The 26,329-nt window shown below is 41.0% G+C and overlaps 1 protein-coding gene across 1 annotated transcript in view; it reads left to right on the top strand.

The window, feature by feature from the left end:
- Positions 1 to 26,329, top strand: part of RDX (radixin) — a 1,792,353-nt gene that overhangs the window by 686,703 nt on the left and 1,079,321 nt on the right. The window contains 1 exon segment of the mRNA XM_044072720.1: positions 1,411 to 1,421. Coding sequence (XP_043928655.1) covers positions 1,411 to 1,421 — 11 coding nt within the window.

The following is a 26,329-nucleotide window of genomic DNA, read 5'->3' as shown; positions in this document are numbered from 1 at the left end:
TATGGTGCTAGGGTCTAGGGGTAAGGTTTGGCCTGGTAGGGTAGGGGCTCATCCAGACAGCCAGCCCAGACTCAGACTGACAGGGCAGAGTCCTGGACTTTGGCAGAGGCAGGCTCAAACCCCTTTTCAGCAGCCAGTGACTCTCCAGTGGACTCTAGCCGCAGTGATTCCTGGCCTGGCAGCTCCTTAGAAGGAGATTTAATTCCCCAAGAAGAATTATCCCTGGATATCACTCATCACCTGGGGGTGATGATTATTTCCACGGTACACATTTATTTCCACACAATGCAGATTTCAAAGGCTCCATGCCATTCAGGGAAACCAAAGAAAAGAGGCTCTCAGGCAAGTTTCTCAAGGTTACTCAGATCAGGTCCTCTGTGTCCAGAAGGCCAGTTTAAGTTCTTCGATTTAGCTATTCAAAGTCAGGGAACGTGCCAAAGAGTGGGCTTGATTTTCTACCAACTTTGATTTATCTGTCCTCCCAAGTTCAAGATGTTCACGTTACAGCAACTGTGTTGACGTTAAGCAAGGATCACTGGATAAGAACAAGGATATAACTTTGGTAACTTCTTGATCTCACAGAAGCTTACCTCGCAGAAATATAAGGCTAAGTTGCAGAAAGTACTCATGTGTTTTATCAGAATCATTCATTGCCCTTTCCTCTCTCTACTGCAGGTATTGGCTTACATCATTGCGCCCAGAGTACCTCAAGTTATGGCTTCAGGTTCAAATTTATATGCCAAATCACTTCCACTGCATCTAGGCTTATCCTTACAACCTTCTACAGCCTGATTCTTGGCTCAAGAAAGGTAAAGGAATGCCTAGGCATCTGGATGAGTATGTCATAGCAGTCAGCCTAGGTATTCTGTAGAACGAATAAAGTCCAGCTCCAGCCTCCTCAAGACCAGCAGCTTGGATGTGCTTCTTTTTGCAGCCCAGAACAACTTCCACTCGGACAAACAAAACATCAACTATCTCATCAGTCCATCAACTATCTCATCAGTCCTATCATGCAAAGCACGGCACTGCAAGCATCCCAATTCCATGGCATTTATTATGGTGCGGTAGGAGTATCTGCAAAATGTATGGACAAAGCACTGCACGGTAAGCTGCAAAATGCTGGACACTGTCATTCAAATAATACCTGACAAGCTCATGAGGTGGGCTCCTTAAAGTCAAGGAATTCTCAAAAAGGAATGGGCTACCTAAACTCAGGGGATCCTCATAGAGCGACCCAGACCTTCTAGTCAGACGAGGAGACATTCTCTAAATAAAACACTGCTTGGGAGCCCATACTGCTGGAAAGTGGCATCTAACATATCCTGCCAGAGGGAACAGTGGCTTATATTTCCATGAAGGAGGTTTGAAGCAGTCCAGAGTTACTATTGATGCATGCTCAAGGGTTGACAGACAACTGGCATGTGCTGATTCTCATCAACAAACAAAAACCGTGTCATGACACACATCAACAAGCAGGAGACTTTATCAATATGGGGGCGGCGGCACTGCGCAATGATTTTATGGGAGACGCGCGGCGGGGGCAAACTGACTCTTCAGGCAAGGTTTCTGCCAGCACAGATGTAACTCCCATAGATGTATTTAAGCAGACATCATGTTATCCCCAATGAGTGAAAACTGGATCTTCATGTATTTTCAGAAATTGACACATCCATGGGGAATTCCACCAGAACTGCTCGGCTTGCACAAACCGCTCAGCTGCCCAGCTATTGCACAAGGGAAGATCACATCATCAGGCTTGGAAACCTTGGATGTCTCGCCTTTCTCTGCGCTACAGTTTTTCTTTCTCTTTTACTAAAAGGTCAGACAGACAGGACAGGGATGATTTTGATAGCTCAGCCCAGCCTCGCCTCGGCAACACTTGGAAATGACTTCTGTGCGGAGTCTTGTAAAGGTATCTATCTCTCTTGTAATCTCATCCTCATCTGTTATTCCAGTCATCTCCTCTATCTGCATTCTCAATCTTCAATTCTTCATCTCACATATTGCATACATTCTGGTGTTCTCTCAGCGTAGGTCCCGCCTAAACAAGTTTGTAATGTCTGGATCAGGCCAGAAGGCCTAGTACTAGAGAGTGTACGCAGAAAATGGAGATTTTTTTATTTTGAGTACAGCAAAATTTTTCCTGGAGATCAGAAGACTTGGAGACTTTGTTTCTTTCAATGTCTCCACTCTTCAATATCTTACTGAATTATTGGACAAAGTTCCATTCTCTTTCATGCTGCATTTCATTCAGGGGCTCATGATTTGTGACCCACCTTGTTGTCTCCACCTTTGTTTTCGTGATCCTTTTTCTCAGCAAAGGTGTAGAGAGACCCCCAAAGTAGAGCTCACTCCCTCCTTTCTCAATTTTGTGCTTCAAAAAACTTACTTTCATACTACCTGAGCCTGCTAGCTATGCTGAATTGCTGACACTGCTCATTTGAGATGCTTTTTCTGTTGGCCATACTTTCTGCAAGAAGTAAGTTCTGTTGCAGGCCCTGCAAGTGGCAGGCTTTTTTTTTTTCCATAAGGACAGGGTATCATTAAGTTGTATCAGCACTAATCCTTCCTTTATGCCCTCTAGTGTGGCTGTGTTTTTAAACCATTCTATCTACATTGCTTTTTGCTTTTTGCAGAATAAAAAAAAAAAAGTTTTGCATTTTGCACACACTTTAGATGCAATACAGCATATTATTATTTTATTTTCTGGAGCAGGACTAAAGATTCCTCCAGACTCTTTTGTTTTTCTTGTTTCTTTTGAGTCTGCTGCAAGCCAAAAACAAACAACTATTTTAGTGGATTCTAGGTGGATTGGCTTTTTGTTGCATTTTGTATTCAAACATTAGGCAGCAAGGTTCCAGCTGGGATTAGGCCTCATTCCACTAGGTACACAGCCACTCAACAAAGATTTCTAAGTAAGGAAATCAAGGATATGGAAGAAGCAGCTACTAAGGTGCATACTACTTTCTCTAGGCATACACCCTGCCATATAGCTCTAGTAGAGCCAGCTGTTTTGGCCAGCATGTTTTACAAGGCACATTGTTGTTATGCCTGCTACTTTTTATTGCTGCCCCCCTCCCTCTCACCTCTACAAGGGTTTTACCAATTGTCAGGACAGCAGGAAATAAGCAAGAAAGAAGAAGAGTTTTGTACCTACCATAAATGTGGTGATGCCCGAGGATTGCAGTCCAATTCCCCACTCCCTCCTCCCCCCTGTGTTTCAGGGTGGTTGTGTAGGTGAGAGTTTACATGCTATTTTTGTATATACAAATGTATATATTGTACATGTTTTTTTTGGTGTGTTTTTTTTTTTGTCTCTTCTTTTTTCTCTCTTCTTATGGGGGGGGAAAAAAGACTGGGGAAATGACGCCGGTCATCATACCCTATAGTACTCCTGGACCGTCTGACGTAATGAGGCATGCAATGACCGACATACTCTGGTATCTTTGGGAGGGCCGGACTGTGGCCGGCGGACTATAAAATTGTCACAGCTGCAGCAAGGCAATCCCTTAACATCTACATTTATGGTAGGTACAAAACTGTACTTTCTAGGTATGGATAAGGAGTTTAAAAAGTGCGTGGTATGTAGCCACAAGCTTCCTTCACAGGACTTGTGCAGTCAGTGTGTTAACTGCCTCTGGGCTGCTCACTTGGAGGCGGAGTGCTCTATTTCTGGCAGCTTTGGATCTAGGGCTGTCAATGATTAAAGGGCTAAGCTAGTCCTCAAGGTACTTATGCCTGTTGGAGAGGCTACTTCTTCTGCTCTGGCCAGTATATGGGATGAGCGATTGTGGTCAGAGCGAGACCCCAGACTACCAAAAGGGGATCACAAGCCAGCAGCTCCACCTGCTTCTAACCAGCCAGATTTGAAGATCCAAAGATCTTGAGCTCCTCTGGCTGCATCCCCTCTGTCTTCAGATCCGAATATTTGGACCCATTCTCCATGTTGCAGGCTGTTGTGAAGGTTCCTTCCTCAACACTTAACATCCCTAGCCCCTTCCTCTTTAAAGGGGCTTCTTCAAGCAGGATTCACTCTTTTTCACCCTCTACACCCAAAGAGCTTTCCCTGGAGTCATCAGCTTCTCCATCGTGATCTGATCTACTCTGGTTAAGGCCTAGTCCTTGAAGACATTTTCTGATAGAAGGGCTTCCAAGACCACCTTGTTAGCCACTTCATAGTCATTTTGGGAGTATTAGACCTACCGAGTTGCAGCAGTTGATGTGGTCCTTCCTGCAGGCTCATATGCAGTCAAGCCTGATCCCATTTACTGCAGGTCCTCGGCTACAACTGGTTTGTTTTCTCCCTTGGCCTTGTGGCTCCAGTGTTCCTGGAGCTAGTTGCTTTCCCATCATGTGAGTCTGGTCTGACAGAGTGGACCATTCTAGCTCTCACCCCTACTGTGACCTTCTCACCTCTGGTGGTCTTGGAGATGAGCGGGTCTCAGAGCCAACCATTTAGTGCTAGGGCTTCTTGGCTAGGGTTGACGCTTCAAGTCTGAGTAGTCCCTCCCTCTCTCTTCCTCGGTACTCAGTGGTTTGTGTCTGATCTCAGTGGTGGGGCAGACAGAAGTGGCTCTGGAGCCTGGCATGCCCTTGGAGTCTTTGAATCCCTGAGATGTGAATTCCAGGTGGCCAGCTTCAGTCTCTACCTTTGATGTGGCAGAATGGATACGGTCTGGTCCAGAGACTGATTTGGTTTGGTGAAAATCTGCATTTCTTCCCCTTCTTTGTCTGCAGCTGATGATTCTTACCTGCTTGCTCCAGGACAGCTCACTCTGATAGGCTTCTAGACTACCCTGCTCCCATACCTCTTCCACATCTCCATTGGATTGCCCCATGTGGGAAGGTTATGTCAAGAGAAAGTGCAAGAGAAGTACTTTGATTCCACAGAGGAATCCCTCATCCACCACAGGGCTTTGTCATCAAGATAACACAGGGCCTACTAACCATGACATTTTGTGTGTGGGTAGATTAAAAAATGTTACTGTCATCTGTCTGGTATTGCATTAAATTGTAACTGTTATTCTAAGCCACTTAATTTTGTTTTAAGCATTTGGGCTTCAGGCCAGTTGTCCTACATTAAGAAGGTTTGTAGTCCACACACTTGTGGGAGGAGACTGTAGCCTCTGCTCTTCTGAGCTGGGAATTGTTGTTTGAATGCTTATTATGCGAGTTGTTCTAAGCGTCTTTGTTGTGGTTTAAGAACCTGGCCTCTAAACCAGTTATTTTACATTAGGAAGGTTTGTGGTGTAGACTCTTGTGGCAGGAGAGGATAGCCTGCACCCTTCTAAGTTGGGAATTGCTGGTTGAAGGCTTGCTTGTTATACTGAAAGTGTCTTAGTTCTGGTTTATGCACTTGGATTCCAGACCACTTATTTCATACTAGGAAGGTTTGTTGTCTACACTCTTGTTGTAGTATTGTATTGAATTGCTAATTTAAACGTTTTTCCTGCTGTTGTGTTTGTGATTTTCTGCACTTTGAATTTCTAGTACTTCTGCATTTTATACCATAGGCTGGATTCAGGTTTTCTGAATCTAGATGGTTTGGTATCATTTGAGGACTAAACCCAGCTCTCTTACTTTAAGAAAGCCCCCTTGCACCCTTGTGGCAGAAGTGTGCAGCCAAGGACCCATCTGAGTTTAGGATTGCTGGAATAAAATAGTTTAACTTTGCTTGTATTCCAGCATAGTGTTTGGCCGAGTTTGCACTCATTTTACCATTGCAACTCCAAGCTTGCACTGCTGCTGTGCAAGCAACTCAGTTGTGCATTGTGATACATTGCCACATTTTTCTATCCCTAGCTCTAAACAGAATAGACAATTTAGTCTTACAGCAAAATCTGGTCCATCTAGCCCTCTTCCCACTAGTTACTACAGTATAGACCTTCCATAATAGATGGACAGTTTCCCACCCTTTATCCAGGCAGCCTGATTGACATGGGCATCTTGAGGCACTGTAGCAATTGCCTCATGTCTACTGACAACCAGTTACTGCTAAAACAAACTAATACAACATGTGAGAGCTGTAGCTATACTCCGAATTTGGAATCAATTCTCTCGCATAACAAGCCAGATATCAAATGTGTTGTAAGCACACACACACACACACTTCATCTCTTGTACATAAGCTGACAACACACAAACCCACATATGCAGAGATACTCTGTAGAAACCTACATAAAGATCAAAGACCTCCCAAGCAGAAACCTACTGCAGACTCAACAGAATCCACTACACGTGATAATACACACAACAGTGTTTCAGCCAATAAGCCCCTGAGGCAAAGCACCTCAAAACCAAATGTCTTTGTCATAAGCAACTCCATAGTGAGACAAACTGGTATCCTCCTCACCAGGCTAGACAAGGGGAAGGTCACGGTCAGCTTCCTGTCAGGTGCCGGGGTTCATTAGATCATGCACACACTCGGGTCTCTCAAAAACAAGCACCATTATGACTGTCATAGTCCATGTTGCAGTAGAATGACTGGAAACGTACTTCACTGTACTATATGAAGAGCTACATGACTGAGCTCTCACATTCTGTCCCAGGCAGGTATGTCCCTAGCCCTAAGCAGCATTCCACCTTCACCAAGGATGATCCTTGAGTATAAACAAAACATGATCGACTTCATCAATTGGCTTAGCTTCTGTTGTCAATTCAGGGGGATCCAGTATCTGTCATCCTGGGAAGGTATGGTTGACAGACTACTCTGCTTTGCCACAGATGATCTTCACCTGTCACCTCTTGGTTTTTGGTTAGTGGTAAAAGTGTTTGCCTTCCCCATAGTGGCCTTTTTAAGCAATATCAGAAAAGCTAAATTCCCAATGTAAAAACATCCACTAGAGACAAACTGAAGGATGTGCTGCTTAATGCAAGGAGTGTAAATCAGAAACTGCACTCATTGGAAGCACTCCTTACCTTGGGAGATGCCAATATCTGTGCAGTCAGAAATGTGGTTCAAGGCCATAGATAGCCACCCCCCCCCCCCAGCCTTGCAAGGTTACAATGCCTTCCACACATTCCGACTTCAGAACAAGTGTGAAAGAAAAGGCAGAAGTGTACATGTCTTCATTAAAGGCAAGTACACCTCAAGACTGGTTAGACAGTACGACTCCGGTGCGCAACTCCAAGTCCAACTGACTGTAGGTAAAACCCCCTTTCACATCATTGTTTAGATATAGGTCCCCCACCATGAACCATGAGAACCACTCTGCCTACATGGACCTACTTGAGTCACGTACTGTATAGCCAAACACCTTGGTCATGTGTGATTTCACCTGTCCTTCCATCATTTGGGAGCCATGTATGAGCAGAAACATGCTCTCCCTAAGGTTCCTGGACTTTAATACACATGCTCTGTAACAGTCTGCACCCCCAAAAGGGGCTTGAATGTCCTAGACTTAGTACTCACCAGCATAGGGGGTCTCTGCACTAACTCCTGTGTACGTTGCTGTCCCTGGTCAGTGTGTGTGTTGCCTTCCCTGGTCATGTCGGATCAGAGTTCAGTCTCGTTTGAATTAATAATCATACTGGACACCCCCTGAAGATGAGAAAGGATGAAGTATTTCTCCAAATGAAACTATAGCTTCCTAAGACCCCTTGCTACCATTGTCAACAATGGCTGTTATAACAATTTGTCTACAAATAGTCTGTATAAACACCTATACAAATGTATAGAGTCGGCTGAACCTGAGCGGATCAAAACAAGGTCCTCACAGAAAAACAAGCCACCCTGGTGGGTATCAAGCATAAATAAGATTATACAACAAGTGGAAGAAAGTAATGTCTAAGAACAAAAGTGAACTGACTCTGCAGAGGAAGGGCACCCTCTTTAGCTTGAAAAAGCAAATTAACTATCATGTAAAGTCCTCAGAAGCCAAGTACAAAGCTGAACTAGAATCCCTAGCTGAAGATAGTCAGAAGACCATCTTTAGCTACCTCAGAATTCTAAATAGGAAGGGCCAGCTTTGTGCCAAATTAGTAGTGGATGGTACCACTCATCCTGATCCTGAGGACATAGCCAACCTGCTAGCAGACAGATTTGGGGCAAACTTCAGCCGCCCCCCCCCCCCCGTCTCCACCAGACATATCCCAAAGCATGCCTGTCACAAAAGAGCAAGTCAAAATTGCACTCTCCATGGCCAAAAATGCAGCCTCTGTGGGAATGGATAACATCCCAGGCTGTCTACTGAATAGTCTGAAACAGGATGTAGCGGGACCAGTTGGTACTATCCAACAACAGTGTATGTTTTGGCTTTGTGCCAGCAGAGTGGAACACAGCAACATTAATTCCCTTGCACAAAAATGGTCCATCAACTGACCCTAGGAACTATAGACCCATAAGCCTAACTGCCAGACCAAGGAGAGAATATTCATGGACATGATCAACAAAGACATGGGTGACCTTCAAACTCTAGACCTGACACAATTTGTCTTTAAGGTAGATCATGCTTATTAAACCTGCTGGACTTTTGACACAATCCCCCACTCATGCATCATTGAGAAACTCACACAGCTGGGAATTAACCCGTATGTCACTAGATTGGTAGCCAGTTGGATCAACAACAGAAAACACACAGTCAAAGTTGGGGATTCCCTCTCTAGCAGCAGACTAGTTACCACTGGTGTACCACAAGAATCTGTGCTGGGCCTCCTACTGTTTGGAGTGTATTTCTCAGACGTCCAGGGGAAAAGATAAGGCCTGTGGCTTACCATGTCACAGATGACTCCAAACTGGGTGCAGTCATCGAGTCCCCCAACAATGTTGACAATACTACAAGATGGCCTTGCACAGACAAATGATTGGTCCCAAAGCCATGGGACCAGCCCGTCCAATTAAATTTATTTATTTACATTTGTTGACTGGGAGTGTCCGACTGGACGTAGGTCCATTTTCAGCAGAGGCCCGGGGAGAAAAGCTCTACAGTTAAAATATACAGACAGTAGTTACATTTGATTTACATAGCAATTAACAATTTGATTAACATAGCAATTAACAATTACAAATGTAGTTGCAGATGAAGAACATAGTACATCAGTAGACATCTAGAATTTTTATCTGCGAAGTACATAACAAACATTAACAATTGTTAAAATAAGAAGTTCCTGCTGTATAATAATTAGTAGGCTTATGAGCATCCAAGCTTGCTATAATCAAGGTAGTTAGTGGGGTGGAAAGAAAGGTAGTGGATGGATGGGGTGGGTGATATTAGAGTGGGAGTTGCAAGGGCATAGCCAGCATGTTTTTAGGTGCGCTTTTAGTAAAGTTTTGAAGTGGGTTGCATGATGGTACGTAGGTAATTGTGGGTGGGAGGGAGTTCCATAATTTGGCTGTGGTGCAAGAGAATAGTGCTTCACCAGCAGAGTTATTGGCTTTAGTAATCTGCAAGTGATTTTTGTTGCTGGATCTTAGTGGTCTGGTAGTGCGATAGGGTTGGAGTAGATTATGGAGGGATGGGACATTTAGTGGATGGTTTACTAGTTTGTGGGCGAGTGTGAGTTGATACCATTGAATGCAAAATAATGTGTTATCCCTTTCGACCAAGAGGAAATCCTTGCACATTACAGTTTTAACAGTACCTCCCTTTAGCTGAAACTCTGTGGTGAGAAATTTGGGAGCACAGGTTGATACACAGGTTGATAGCAACCTTAACTTTGATCACAATATGTCCACAGTGGTAAGGAAGGCCTTCTCTATTGCACATCTCATAAGTGAGGGCATCACATCCAGAGCTAAGGATGTTACAACTCCCCTGTACTTGTCCGTCATCAGACCACTAAGAGAGTACAGTGCTCCCTTCTGTATGTACCTCAGGAAGACGATTCATGGCCTGCAACACATGACCTCCATGGACAGACTGAAGGCACTGTCACTGTACTCTGCTGCACATCCACAAGTCACATGGAACAAGATTCACTCACTCTAGGGATCTTAACCTAGCCTGCTACATTAACAAGGCAAGCTGCAGAGACTGGTACATCTCCCAGAGATTGCCACTCCTCTGGAACAAACTCCCAATTCACGTCAAACAGAGCTCCTCAATGACCCTATTTAAGCACAACTTGGACAACTGAATGGGAGAGTGCAAATTTACCACAGGTCATCCATGTCCCTCTTGGATAAGGGCAGTCGGTGATGATTATACACTTGCTCTGGAAATATAGACCATACAAGTTGGTCAATAAGGGAAGAATGGTATAACATGGCTAGGCGTATGAAGATCCTAGAGCCAATAGCCTAGTAAGCTCCCATGAGCCTAAGTTGATGTCTGCCTGAGCTCCAGGCCAGTGTTTGATCCTACCATGGTGGGATGGTTGCATGTGCAGTAATCTGATATAGCTGATTACATTAGCATTGTTTGTTGAGCATATGGTGCTAACAGTGTCCCATATGCTGGTAAAAAAGGCTCTCTGTAATGTCAAGTAACGGCTCACACACCCTATCGACTGTAGTGAGAATAGAACCCCTACCTATTTAAGTACACAGACTACAGAACACAGTACTATAAGTAAACGCCATGGCACAAGTCTGACTTGCATGTCTGTAGGTCAGCTTATAGTGGATGACATCAGCAGTGCATGTTGGAGAGAAGACTGTGGGAGGCCTGCCTGAAATGGATGTGTAGGCAAGTGCAAGTATCAAAATACTGTCAGTTTATGGTTTTTGGGCAGTAATTGCAGGATACACACGTGCAGTCCTGGCTGGATGCGCACACCCACAGTTGACTGCAGTGAGAACAGAACTCTTACCTAAGTATACAGACTACAGAACTCTGTACTTTACACAAGTGCCACGGCACAAGTCTGACCTTTACATGGCTGCAAGTTAACTTATGGTAGATGACATCAGCAGACCATATGGGGGACAACAGGTTGAGAGGCCTGCATAGGCACATAGATTCATAGGTTCATATGAGGCCAGTAGCCTAACTGTAGAGTATGTCTTAGGTGCACAGAAGCCTAGCTCTGTAAAAGCACAAGTACTCTTATTGAGCATAGTTGGATGGTTGAGTTTAGCAGAACATGGTTGTCAGCACCACCAACTGGCTCTCTCTGAGGGAGCACACAACATTATATATTACACTTTGTAGTGTGGTTGATATATGTGTGTAAAAAATACTGAGTCCCCAGGGTTGTACTGGTTGTGGTGGGGAGACGCATGTATGCATTGTGAATATATGATGTATACTTAGAATGTGCCCTGAATTTGCAGTGAATTTGCAGTATTTCCACATGTAGTTTTATGTCAAATAAAGGAAATGGACATTAAACATCATTAATAAAGCATCAGATATACAATTCCATAGCGCAATGAGTAGCATATTTGCACGATGGTTAACACATGCGAGTTATGCCTGTTTGAGCATTGGTAAGTGGTTCGCAAATGCGAGTCGCATTTCAGACGTCAGTAAAAATTATACTACATGACATGTAGTGTAATCAAACCCAGGACCATGTGTATGCCAGTCCTACAGTTACACCTGTTGCCACAAGAGTGTTGAGGAAATACTCGTCTATGTTGCACTTCATTGCTGTAAACTGCAGTGTCTCAGCAGTAAAACAAAGGTTGCACACTCATCTGTACTCCATGCTGGGTTTTCATAATGGCCAAGGGCATTAATTAAATGTATCTGGTTACTATTTTTGGCTGTCTGCTTCCTAGGTGGTCTGCCACGCTTCGCGCAAACCCAGTAAACACAGCCATTACCCGTTTGCGGTGCATCACACTAAAAGTGCAGTGAGGAATGAGAGGAATACGAAAGAAAATGTTAGTAATAGATGCACACAAATAAAATTAAGCATCTGCTGTCACATTTTAAGGTACTTTCTGTACAAATTCACCATGGTTTAATTCATAATTGCTCCAAGTTAAGATATACAGGGATGTGCCATAATATTACAGAAGACATTCTAACTTCATGACTTTGCAAATGCAGCAGTTGAGCCAATTTTATTTCAGGCCTAGAATTTCCTTGTGTTTACTCCCATGGTATTGAAATATGCAGGAAAAAACAGAATATAGGCTGTGTTGATACTTTATAGCTTGCTGAATAGCTCCAGTGTACTGAAAATCACCTGCTTAGATGTAATTAGCAACTATGAAAAACATCTGCTGCTTTACTGAATATATGATCTCCATTGGTGCCCATTAGATGCATGATGCTGTGCATAGACACTGAATTTAGGTGAACAAAAGGGATCTTATTAGTTTTGTCCGTGCCTATGTTATTGCACAAACATGCAGCTTAAGAACTAGAGGAAAGGCTGCAGACCTTGTAGTAGAACCCAGGACCTTCTACACTCTAGCCCTACACATACACATGCTGCCACATGAATAGTTATCTGACTGGCACTGAGAAACCTGCCATTCATTGCTCTGTTTCCCGTGGTTGTGCTAAGAGCTGCATCATGCAATCAAGGAAGAAAATTAAAAAAAATAATTTTAACATAATGTGGGCAGATACGTTTTAACAAACAATAAAGAGAATGACACAAAATTGTGCACTCCATACATCCAGTTTTACACTTCACAGACGCATGTACACCTCTGTAAGTGTAACCTGCCCCCCAAGGTCATCATTCACTGTTGCCATGCATTCAGCATGAACAGTGTGGAAGAGCCTACACAAAGTGTACATCCCTACACTGTTACAAGTTTTTGGGATTCAACAATTCTAATGAGTTTTGACCTCCTTTATATCTTCACTGTGCTGAGAGCCCTGAATCTACACAGTTGGTAACTGTATAGGCAGGGAAACTGAAGGGGAGCCCAGTGTTGTACAGTCAAGGGAGGGTATTACTCGGGTATATATATCTGCACAGAGGAATGCAAGTTTTGGATTCTCTTTCATGGGGTTTACACTTACAGCTGTGTACATTAGGTACGAGTACATTGTTCATTTGGGGGTGGAGGTGCAAAGCTATATTTATGTTATGGCACTTAATAAGGAATTGTTGCTATTAATATAATTTTCTAGCATCCAGCATGTCTGAGAATGTCATAATGTGTGTGGGGTTACTTGTTAGGGTCTGTTCTGCACAAAATGTACGGACATTTACTTGCTCTTGTTTCCATGTATACTCCTTTGGGTGGCTGTATTCAGAAAACTTTCAAATACATGGCCAACACGAGCACTGAGTCTACACGGTTATTTTACAGCTTGTTGAATCTTTCCATTGTGTTGATTTTTTTCATTGCAAAAAAAAAACAAGTAATCTCCGTGGTATCCCTGAAGTCTCAAAACAATCCACTAAAGTGTAGTGGTCCAAAAACAAAACAGTACAAGAAACTTCTCTGTGTGGAAGATTTTCAGTCCATATATTTCTAGTTAATCACTGTATATTAATCAGATCAGACAATAGTAGTAGAAGTAACTAACTTAAACTCGTCTTAAGTCAAAACAAAACAAAAAATAATAATAGAAAATATGTAATTGTACAGCATTACTAAGTATTCGAAAGTCATCCAAGCAAAGCAGGCAGTCTTTCCAGTCGAAAATCCTTTATTAATTACACAGACAAGCGATCCAAGTAAAACAAAAACAGAGTAATAATTTCCTCACAAGCTTTCTAAATATATATATACTTTCTACAGGCATGGGAGTTGTTTATTGTGCTGTAAAACAGTGTTATTGGTACACATGTACCCTTCCCCCATCAGTGTGACATTCCAGCTGGTCCTGCCCCACTTAGTAGCTGTCATAATAATATATAACCCTTATGTACTTTAAGTAAAATTTAAAATGATGTGGTACCTCTTAACGTAACCAGATTATTAAGTAGATTGTCTGTGATTTTATCCAAGACAATATGCTACATGGCTGGAAATATATCAACCTTAGTTCATTTGGCAATCAAATAATATGTATAAATATATACATATACATTTTGCATGTAAAAAATCGATTTCTATTTTCATAACCTATTGTTAACAAAGATCACTTTCGTCCTCCTAGACTTCTTCAGGTCTGTGTAGAAGAACCCTAAAAACAATCTATAAAAATATATATAATTGTATAATTAGTATTGTTATTACACATCATTTTGAATAAAGTGGAAAAAATATAAACTGAAAAAAATAAGAAAAAAATGTATGCATGATGGAAACAAAATATACACTTAAATTTCAACTGATTTAAAATGGTATTTAAAACCAATTTGTAGAATAAAATAAAATACAATTAGTCATGTAAACAATGTGGCAATTTTCTAAATTCCAGTGCACTTTTAATTGAACAGTAATAGTTTAGTCCAGGCTTCCTAAAAGAGTTCAGCTTTAATTGCCACATGAGTTCATGTTTCTCCAGAATGTTCAGGATGTCTCCTTCAAGATCACTCATGTCTATGCGATCCAGGATCTGGAACTTAAAACCTGTGTGTCTTTTATGAAGAGAAAGGTGTTTGGCTAGTGCATTATTTTTACATCCAGAGCAGATTTCTGACAAATGACATGAAATCCTACGTTTGAGTTTATTTACAGTCTTGCCCACATAGAATGCATCGCATTCATTGCACTGTGCCCTGTAAATTACTTTTGTAGTGTTACGGTCACCCCCTGCACTGGTTTTAATGATCTTCTTTAAATAAGGGCAATAAAAACTATCACCTTGCTGTATAAATATATAAAATGTACAATTAGTTTCACATCTTTTAGTGTTTTTCTCATATGGTCTAGGTTTAAATTCAACAAAACTTCTAATGTTCCTGGCCTTCCTATTAACAAATGATGGGGCTTCACCTAAGATGTTAATTAGAAAAGGGTTTCCTGTGACAATGTCCCATTTTTCTTCAGTAATATTTTTGATACTGTGATAATCCAAAGTGTATGTCAGGATGCAGCTATTTTTGCATTTGGTATTCTCTGTGGAATTACTTAACATTTTTCTACTGGGGAGGTTGAGTGAAGGTGCTTTAGTCCTTTTCAGTTCTATAATGGGTTCCAGGATGTTTTTTAACATCTGACATTCATAGCCTCTCACTAGAAAATCATTCTCTAAGTTGTTCAGGTTTCTCAAAAATGGTTCCATCTCTGTGGTAATTCTAGCTAATGTATAGCCTTGGGACTTCACTACATTATACTTGGTTTTTGTAGGATGTAGACTTTTACTGTGGAGTAATAAGTTAACCCTCGCTGGTTTTCTGAATAGATAGTGGTGATTCTGTTATTGTTGGTGTCCTTGGAAATCTGCATATCTAAGAAAGTGGTTGAGGTACAACTATGAGAAGAGGTAAACTTCAGGAAGGGGGTTGTTTGATTGAGGTAAGTGATAAAATCTTGAAACTGCAAGGTGTCACTTTCCCACACAATAAAGATGTCATCAGTAAAACATAAACAGCATGTGATATGCTGCATGTAGTCTGTGTTTAACACAAAGTCCTCCTTCCATTTGCCCAGGGCTATGTTAGCTATGGTGGGAGCCATGGCAGCCCCCATTGCTGTACCAGTTTTTTGTTTGTAGTGTTTGCCATTGAAAGTAAAGAAATTGAAGTCCAGTACAAGATTAATGAGCTTGCTTAACTTTTGCTGTTGGTCCTGTGTACCCTGATTGTTTCTTAAGACTCCATAGCCGCTGTTATACAGTAATTGTGAGGGAGCACTGTGTACAAGGATTTTTGTTAACAATAGGTTATGAAAATAGAAATTAATTTTTACATGCAAAATGTATATATTTATATATATATTTTTTGATTGCCAAATGGAACTAAGGTTGATATATTTCCAGCCATGTAGTATATTGCCTTGGATAAAATCACATACTTAATCTACTTAATAATCTGGTTAAATAAGAGATACCACATCATTTTAAATTTTATTTAAAGTACATAAGGTTTATATATTATTATGACAGTTACTAAGTAGGGCAGGACCAGATCGAATGTCACACTGATAGGGGAAGGGATGTGAATTTTACATGTGTACCAGTAACACTTTGTTTTACAGCACAATAAACCACTCCCATGCCTGATAAAAAGTGTATGTATGTATATATATATATATATATATATATATATATATATATATATATATATTTAGAAAGCTTGTGAAGAAAGTATTACTCTATTTTTGTTTTACTTGGATCGCTTGTCTGTGTACTTAATAAAGGATTTTGGACTGGAAACAGACTGCCTGCCTTGCTTGGATTACTTTTGAATACTTAGTAATGCTGTACAATTATATATTTTCTATTATTTTTTGTTTTGCTTAGACTTGACGAGTTTAAGTTCTCTACTTCTACTACTATTGCCTGATCTGATTTAAAATACAGTGATTAACTAGAAATATATGGACTGAAAATCTTCCACACAGAGAAGTTTCTTATACTGTTTTGATTTTCTTCATTACCATACAGCTCAGCTACTTATGCTGTAATTTACATGCCACAGAAATTTCTATGTTTGTGTGCCACTATGCAGAGTTTGAATTTAAAACTTTTCATGGCCATGTGTGCATCACGCCATGTTGCGCACACGGTTAAAATTATATAGGCTTTATTTAATACCCCCATTAATAATAAAACAGTCAGTAATGAAGTGTGGTAAGTCCCCTATGTGGAGCAAAAGTCAATGAACTTATAGAAGGGGGGCACCTGGATCTGAAAGTATTTTGCATTATTGGAAATTTCCTGGGTTAGGGGAAGGTGATGCAGTTGTGACTGGTTTCTCAGACCATTTAGCAAAATGGATGGAGGTGAAGGAACAAAAGAGAGCTTATTAAAATAGAAAAGGGAATAAAAAGTATAAATGAGAAAGCATGAATTGAAATTGAAGCGTGGGAAGTATTTCAGTTGTAGAAGGATCAAGTAACCATGACTGACTTATATAAAAACTACTCTGAGTGGTGGATTGAATTTAAAAAGCAGTATAAAAAGTGTTTTCTTACATCATCCTACACTGAAAAAAAAAGAAGAGAAAGTGAAATAAGGAAAAAGGTATAGAAATGTACTACAGAATTTTGAGAATAATACAAAAAAAGTATTATGATGTAGAAAAAGAAATATTAAAAAGAAATTAAGCTGAAAGTTGACGCATTGACGTTATGTAGATATATTATTTACATGGGAAAAGGATGGAGGTGTCTGAATATTTGTTTAAAATAAAGGAGAATATCAGTATAATAAGAGCAATGAAAAATGTAAAAGGAACACAAAAGCAAATTGAATATTGTAGTTAGCATGTGGAATGTATGTGCAAGAGTATACAGATGGAAGATGAGAGAGAATGGAGAGTTAAGAAATTTCTGGAACAAGTTAAGGAAGAGAATGAAAATTGCTATTAGTGAATTAGATGACGTACTTAAAGTAAATGCTGTTTCAATATCAGGTGATGATGGTATAGGGTACAGAATGTACAAGATGTTAATGGACTGGTGAAGACTAGATTTTGTAAATGTACTGAATGAGCAGATGAAGGAAGGTTTGTTTATGAAGAGTTTGCAGCGAGATGTAAAATTTGTGTGGAAGCAAGGTGAGAAGAATGGAAAAGTTGGAGACCCATCACACTAAATAACACTGATTTTATAAAAAAAATTGGGGAGTAATACAGAAAAGAATAGAAAAAAAATTAGGGATTTTATGGAAGAAAGTTTATATAGTATAAGGGAAAAAATGACCATTATTAGTTGAGAGAAGTTGTGGATGATGATGATACAAGTAAAAGAGAGTATGTGAAACTTTTGGCAGGTGATATTAGCAAGGCGTCTGATACTGTTGGACATGATGCTTTGTGGAAAGTCATGCAGAAGTATAGAATAAGTAACAGAATTAGGAGAGTGTGTGTCAGTGTATCAGATTAATTGGGTGAGATTGTTGGTGAATGGGTGGCTGAGTAAAGAAATATGCATGAAGTATGGTATAATACAAGGATGTCCACTGAGAGGAATATTATTTGAATTGATAAATACAGTAGCAAGTGAAGTGGCTTATAAAATGAAAGATGGTAAATATGTGATGCAAAACGATGTGGTAATGCTGGTTGTTTTGACATACATGGACAATATAGTAGCTGCAAAGAACAAAATATGTATGAAGGAAGTGTTGGTTTGTCTGAATGGATGTTTATGAATGAGTTTAGAAAAAAGATATAAGTAAGGGTTTCAGTGATGTAAAAATTAGGGGAAAGGGTGTGTTTTTCAATGAAGTGCCTTGGCTAGGATTAAAATTTAGGAATAATGATGTATATGATGCAATTGGGAGGGTTGATAAAAGTAGTGAAAGAAGTGCGTCTCTGAGGATGTATAGATAAACATTCAGGAAAAAGGTTTATCTGGTGAATTTGGTGTTGATGGGGAAAATAGTGTACATGTCAAATGCTTATATGGTCTCAAAGTATGACAAGGCAGTTGGTATTTTTTCATATGGGGTTCAAGATTAAACCCAGTGAAAAGAAATGTGGTGTATACGAGTGAAAAATGAAAGGGGGTGGGATTACTAAATTCAGTTGTCTATTCTCCTTTTAAATTTGTAGAAAGTATTAAAGTAGGTAAAGAAGAGCATGAGAATTTAATAGTGAGAATATTTAAATATAAGTACAAACAATTCTGAGAAATCGAGAATAAAAAAATATGTAAATAAAGAAATTAAAACTTAAGAAAAAAATACTAACATGGAAAATTAAAAATTGTTGTTTTGAGAAAGATGGAAGGATGTGGTATAATATAGTGAAACAATATTATGTAAATCCGCAGGAGGGAAAAAACGCCAGTTGAAGTGATTAAAGCCATTGTTTCTGACAAATATGGATGGACAATTTCCTACATTTTCTCCTGCCAGTCTGGTCGATATAGGCATCCTGAGACAGTGGAGCAACTGCTTCATTTACACAGATAACCCTCTACTACTGCCACCTAGGAAGACAATTTTTGAGAGATGCAATTACATCAAGCACCTAGTGTCATTGCTCTCTGCCCCACAGACCAGTATATCTGGTACTGAGAAGGTTGGCAACACGAACACCACACCTCAAACACCACCCACACCTACACAACACACTCCCACATATGTGGAGGTCCTCAACAAAAGCATACCCAAATGAAAGAGACCTCCGAGGCATAAACGCATGCGAAGTCCACTACCCACCACACCACACATAGTTCATACACGTGTCTCACACCCACTAAGGCCTAAACATAAACCCAACATATTAGTCATAGGAGACTCCATTGTGAGACGCACAGATGTGCCCCTCACCGACTGGATAAGGAGAAAGTCACGGTTAGTTGTTTGTCGGGTGCTAGAATCTGCCATATCATCAATGCACGTCTCTCAACAGGTACTGTCATGATTTTGTCATAGTCCATGTTGGAGTGAATGACTTGAAACTTACCTCCCTGGACTATATGAAGAGAGATGTGATTGAGCTCGCTGAGTATGTGTCCCAGGCAGGTATGTTCCTAGCCTTAAGCAGCATTCTGCCGTCACCCAGAATGATGCCTCAATAATAGTCTTTCGGCTTTCCCTGGGTATGTGTCGCCACAGCAGATCAGGTCTGCTTTACGATTGGCAGTGAATTTTTACTGTGTCGAGTTGCCAGCCCGGCGCCCAATATTCTGAGAAGGTGCTCACACACCTATTTGCATGTATTTTAATGTTTAGTTGATCGTGGGAGGACATGCAGACTCCACACAGAAGGCACTCCAGCCAAGAATCAAACTAGAGAGCCTCTTGCTGTGAGGCAACAATGCTAAAGGCTGCACCACCGTACCGACTGATGCCTCAGTACAAACAGAAAATGATTGACTTTAACAACTGGCTTAGTTTCTGGTGTCATTCAAAGGAGATCCAGTGCCTGACAGCCTGGGATGATATGATTAACCAGCCATGATGCTTTGCCACAGATGACCTTCACCTGTCTCCCTTGGGCTTCAGGCTCCTGGCAAAGGCACTTGCTTCCCCCATAGTGCCTTTTTTAGGCAATGCCATGAGGTCAAAACTACCAACATGAAAATGTCATCAAAATGTAAATTAACGGTCTTGATGCTAAACGCTAGGAGTCCAAACATGAAACTGCACTCATTGCAAGCATTCTTAACCCTGGACGAAGCTGACATTTGTACAGTCACAGAAACCTGGTCCAAAGCTATGGAGAGCACCCCAGCCATACCAGGTTACTCATCCTATCGTTCATTCAGATCCCAAGCAGTGGTCAGCAAAACAAAAGGAGGTGCATTTGATGCTCAGGAAATACTCCAGGTGCAGTTAACAACTGACAAGGCCCCTGTTCAAATCATAGCTAGCTACAGGCCTCCAACTCAGACTCAAGATGCCCACTCCACCTATCTGAACCTCTTCCAATCTATCAAGATTCAATCTTTTACCCTGATACTGGGCGACTTTAACTGTCCAACCATAGAGTGGAAGAAATACTCATGCCAAAACACAAATGCCCAGAAATTCCTTGATTTCGTCAATGCAAATGCCGTGGACCAGTTGGTTGACACCCCCACAAGAGGTGAAAATATCTTGGACTTGGTATTAAGCAACAGGAGTAACCACTGCAGCATCCCTACAGTGTCATCATCCCTGGTACGATCTGATCACAAAGCAGTCACTTTGGAAGTCACTATCTCCCCCGAACCCCCCCCCCCCAGCTAGGGTCAAACAAAAACAAAATTCTCCAAAGCTGATTACAACCTCCTAAGGGAAGGTATAAACAGCTTCACATCCCCCTCCACAGAAACTGGCACATATGTTCAAACTTGAACCAAAGTACTATATGAGCATTTATGCAACTGCATGGAATACCAGACAGGACCAAATCCTCCTCCTCAAGGAAGAGTAAATCTGTCTGGTGGACATCTACAATAAATAAATTCTATAATAAAAGGATAAAATTGCTGTCCAGGACCAAGAAGGGGCAGATGTCTAATTGGAAGCGGTCTCTCCTTAGCCTGAACAAGCAAATAAGAGCACTAGTGAAGTCCTCCAAAGCAAACTTGAAGTCCAAATTGTCCAGATCCACTAAAGGTAATCATAAGGCTTTCTTCATATATGTCCGCAATCTCAAGGGAAACACCCAGATCTGCTCAAAACTGGTGGTCAAGGACACCACATACACAAATCCTGTAGATATAGCCAACCAGCTGGCAGACAGATTCAGTAAAAACTTCACTCCTGTGTTCCCTCCATCAGTAAAATAGGACATCCTCAGTACCTTCCCCATTCCCCTTATCTGTAGGGAGCAAGTCATCACTGCCCTCTCAAAATAAAAAAATACAGCCTCCATGGGACTCGATAACATCCCAGGCTGCGTCCTGCATGAACTCAGGCTGGAGCTTGCACAATTAGGCACCCTATTCAGCCAAAGCCCAAGTACTGGCTTTGTCCCAGCCAAGTGGAGGACAGCTACTGTCATCTCTTTGCACAAAGGTGGAGTGTCCATCGAATTATAGACCCATCAGCCTAACTAGCCTGATCTGCAATGCCATGGAGTGGATTATCATGGACTTCATTATCAAGGACATTGGCAACCTCCAGACACTTGATCCCACACAGTTTGTTTTTTGTCAAGGGGAGGTCATGCCTGTTAAATTTGGTCAACTTCTTTGAGACAGTCACCAAGGCCATAGACAAGGGTAAGACTGTGCACACAGTCTACCTTGACCTGGCCAAGGCCTTCGATACTATTCCCCACTCAGGTATAATAGATAAACTGTCATTACTAGATGGGTAGCGAACTGGCTCCACTGATAGAACCCACCTAGTCAAAATAGGGGGAACCAACCTCAAGTAGTAGACCCGTAACAAGCGGTGTACCCCAGGGATCGGGCTTAGGGCCTCTGCTGTTTGGGATATACTTCTCAGAGGTGCAGGCCAAATCTACTGGGCTAGGGCTGACCAAGTTTGCAAGCTGGGTGCTGTCATCAATTCCCCTAGTGATGTGGACATGCTCCAAGTGGGTCTCGCCCAAACAAATGACTGGTGCCAGAAACATGACCTTAAATTGAATGCCTCTGTCTGGCATACAAAGCAATCTCAGACCCCGCCCTGATGGGACTGCTGCATATCCGCAAGTCAAGCTCCACTCGAGTAACCCGCACGAGAGACCTCAACCTGGTCTGTGACTTCAGTAGGACTTGTTGGCGGGACAGACTTTTGTGTCCCAGAGAACTCCCCCTTTTGTGCAATATGCTCCCTCTCCACGTAAAGCAGAGTACCTCATTAAACCTTTTTAAGTGCATCCTGAATAACTGAATGGGGAACAGAAATACACCCTTGGGATTCCTCCTATATCTGTACTGGACAGCGGCATAGGGTGCTGACTTGTTAGAACATGGGCTAAAGTATTGGCTAGGCTTGTTAAGGGCCTCCGGGCCAATAACCTAGTAACTTCCTATGATCCTAAGTAAGGAAAAAGTGTCCTTACAAGACAACAGACTGTCCAGATTTCATATGGAGTCTTGTAATAAATAAGTTACCAGTAAAGAGGAATATGGTGTATAAAAAAAAAAAAAGTTGAAAATATGTTTTTATTTTGTAGAGTATGTGACATCAGAGCATATCTTTTGAAAGTCTGGAAAAGAGTTGTATGAAGAAATTTTTTAAAAATATTAGTGACACAATATGAATGCGACTATGATGTATGAGTATTATAAGAATACATGTGTGAGAAGAATTATTTGTAATGAAAGATTGAATGAAATTTTGTTTATTGGGAGTTGGATTTTGGCAAATATGTTACGAAAAATGAGATAATGGTTGTGGAAGGAGAAGTGGGTTGTCAGTGTAGAAGAATAACAATAAGGATGTTGTAAGAAATATAGATGTGCATATATGTGTCTGTAAGTATGTAAAATTTATAAATATTTTTATGTTGTGTTAAATAAAGAACCCACTATTCTTTTTAAGTGCAGTGGGATCTTTTGCATCCTCCTAATCTACTACCAATGCAGTCAGATGGGACCTCAGTTTAATGTCACCCGAAGGATGGCACACTGTGGAATGCAGCACCCCTTTTTGCTGTACTGCAGTGCGAATATTGAAAAATTGATCCAACTACCTGGCCTAGGAATTGAACCCACAGCCTTCCACAGCAAACGCTTAGTTGAGCTATTGATGTGGCATTTCATGGTGTCAGACATTGTGCACAATGCTGGATAAACTTTATAATGTTAGTATATGTTTTAGTAGCATTGTTTTACACATAATTACATTTCTTTAGTTGTCTATTAAATATGCAAATATGCGCACATTTCGTATTTCTGTAAATGTTCCGAAAAATATAACGACACAGACAAAGCTACTTTGTAACTTTACAATGGCATACAGAGATAAAGCCCTGACTATAGCCCTAGTGAGTTGGGTTTGATTAGCGGTTCAGGAATTTGAGGCGTGACTAAGGAAGAATGAGTGTGCCTATCCTAGGGGGAAGATGCACACGTGGACACTCATCAAACTGGAACTTGGGTGGAGGCTGGGGATATGCAAGAGGGTGTTGTCCTTAAGGGGAATAAGTGTGTTTTTTTGTCTGAGACACACCCCCATTGCACATCAATCCATTGGACATTTTGTAAGTATGTGGGAGGGGTAACAGGACGTTAGTGCTTAAGGCTTAACCCCTCCAGCAACAAAACGACACTGCACTGTAATGCCTCAATCCCTGCACCAGCCCAGAGCGCGAGTTAAAGTAAGTCAGAGTGATGAAGAGAGGCATTGGTGGTAGCATGTAGTCAGCAGTGGAGTTTGGTGCGGTGCAAAAAAGAAAAAAAAAAGCTACTTTGCAGTAGATTGAAGACTACATATCCATGAACAAAAGTCACACTGATTATTGTTGGTGTATCTACTATGGTTAGAGAGATATTAACAGCTATGAGTACAGTAGCAACATTTACTTAGTATTTAATTTAGTATTCAACTTAAACTCAGTTTTGTCTCGCTGAAAAATTAATATCACCATTGTTAAGAGGAACATTGATTTACAGGCATATTGCAAAACTGCACCGTCAGTAATTTTGCTCAGGCTAAGACGGTCCAGACAGGGACTCTGCATGTGTTATATTCCAGTAAAAGCTTATGTATGAAAAAATTTGTGATACATTCTGAGAAACGTAAGTAAGGTGGTGCTAGGCTAAGTGAGGTCAATTACAAGCAATTTAATAGTGAAAAGCACAGATAATATAAAAAGAGGGAGAGAATGCTGGCCAATAAAGGGGAGTTCCATTGCTATACAGTACATTTCTGTCTCTGCCAGCACGTGTGGTGCTTTAAACCATCATTATTGCAAATAAAACTGATTTGAATAAAGAACGTTTTCACATTAATTGCATTTATTGTAGTTCTAATATACGCAAGCCCACCTTTACACCTAGTATACGTCAATATAGCCATTCCAGAGATCTATCCAAATTCTCCCAAAATACCTTCAATGAAATTCTGCAGAATGTTAATTGGAATCCACTGAAATTAAATCTCTCCCACTTAATGAAGCTGTGGAATTCTGCAACTCCACTTTCCTTAAGATTCTAAACAGCTTAGCCTCACTCAGGCTAAAGAGAATCAAAACAAGCCTCGTTTGCTGGCTTACTAAGTCCACAAAACAGGTTGTGTCCTCCAGAGACAAAGCCTGGAAAGCATAGCAAAAAAACAAAACACCTTCTAACCTCCTTCAATATAAACAACTAAGGAAAATGCATAGTTATAAAAATAAGAGAGAATAGTTCCACACCATTTCAAGACCAACATAAACAAAACCCCAAAAAATTCTGGGGAGCAATCAACACCCTACTCCTTCAGGTACTAACAGCACCCCATGCTCAAACCCAGAAAAAACTCCCTCTGAGCTTGCCTCCCTCTTTAGCACTTACTTCATAGAAATCATCACCAAACTTACTACCACCTTCCCACCCATTAACCCAGACCAACAAGTAGGTCCATCTTCACAAACCACTTCAAACCCTCTGTCTTATTATACTCTACTATTCCTACATCCACCATCCTAAAACTCCTTCTCAGGCTTAAATCATGCACCATTGCTCCAGATAATTTACTAGAAGAATATCTGCAACTAGCAGCCCCCTCCATTGCATACCCCATCAGCATCCTCCTTAAAAGATCCATAAAAGAATCATGTATACCTGGCATATGGAAGAAAGCTTATGTGATCCCTCTTCACAAAAGAGGAAATAACTCTGAAATTCCTAATTTTCGTCCCATAGCCATTTTCTCTCCTGTCTCTAAAATACTAGAAAAGTGCATCCACACACCGCTTCTAAGCTACCTGGTAAATCATCACATGATCTCCTCCACTCAGCACGGCTTCAGACCTGGACATAGCACTAATACTGCTCTCATCTCCTTCTTAGACACAGTAAATAGAACTTGAGAAGCAGGCTCCTTTTTATCTGCTTTCTTTCTAGATTTATATAAAGCATTCAACACCATCTCCCACACCTTACTGATAACAAAACTCTCCAACCTCAGCCTCTCTTCTCCCACCCTTCAATGGTTCTCTAACTACCTTACTCACAGACAACAATCTACTATATGGCAGGGTTCCTCCTACTTCATCACTACTAACACAGGCATTCCTCAAGGTTCAATTATAGGCTCCCTGTTATTCAGTGTATATGTTAATAACTTTCACAACTCTAACCCATGGCTCCGTCATCCAGTATGCAGATATCTGCACTATAATCTGTTCCTCTGAATCTCTCCCTACTTTACAACATCTACCACAAAAAGCTTTTACCTCCACTGGATGTCCTTAAACCTCCTCAACCTCAATAAAACTAAACTCTTGCTTTTCACACCTACCAAATCTACTCCTGTCAATAAAGTCTCTATTTACTGTCTCTTCTAATAACAATACTACCATTGAAGTTGTCCCTAGTGCCAAATTACTAGGTGTCATCATTGATGACAATCTAAATTTTGACCTTCACATCCACAGCAACATCAAAAAGCCCATCAAAAGTTAGGTGCTCTTTATAGGCACAACTACTTCCTTAGCATCTCCGCAGAAAAGGCCTTCGCCTCATCCTTCCTGCTTCCAACTCTCCTATATGGCACCCCTATTCTCACTAACCTGCAGTCATCACTAAAACAAAAACTAAAAAACTAAACTCTTGTTAAAAGTTGCTAAATTTGCAACTAGCGCAAAGTACTCCTCTCATCACTGCATTGCTCTGCATAAACTGAATTGGCTTGAATCCCCACACCACCTCACTTATCTACTACTTACTACAGCTCATAAGATGATGTACCAACCTGAAACCTGCCCCTCCCTCCATCATCGTAACCACCTACCACCCCAGTCACCACCTCAGGTCTGAACACAAAATGCTGTTGATTGGTGATAAACCCCAATACTCAGCTGGGCAAATGTTATACTCTGGGGC

Source organism: Protopterus annectens, chromosome 5.part0 (assembly GCF_019279795.1).
Source record: "Protopterus annectens isolate FY-2018-M chromosome 5.part0, PAN1.0, whole genome shotgun sequence".
NCBI classification, from domain to species: Eukaryota; Metazoa; Chordata; order Ceratodontiformes; family Protopteridae; genus Protopterus; species Protopterus annectens.
This window is presented reverse-complemented; position numbering and strand designations above follow the sequence as displayed.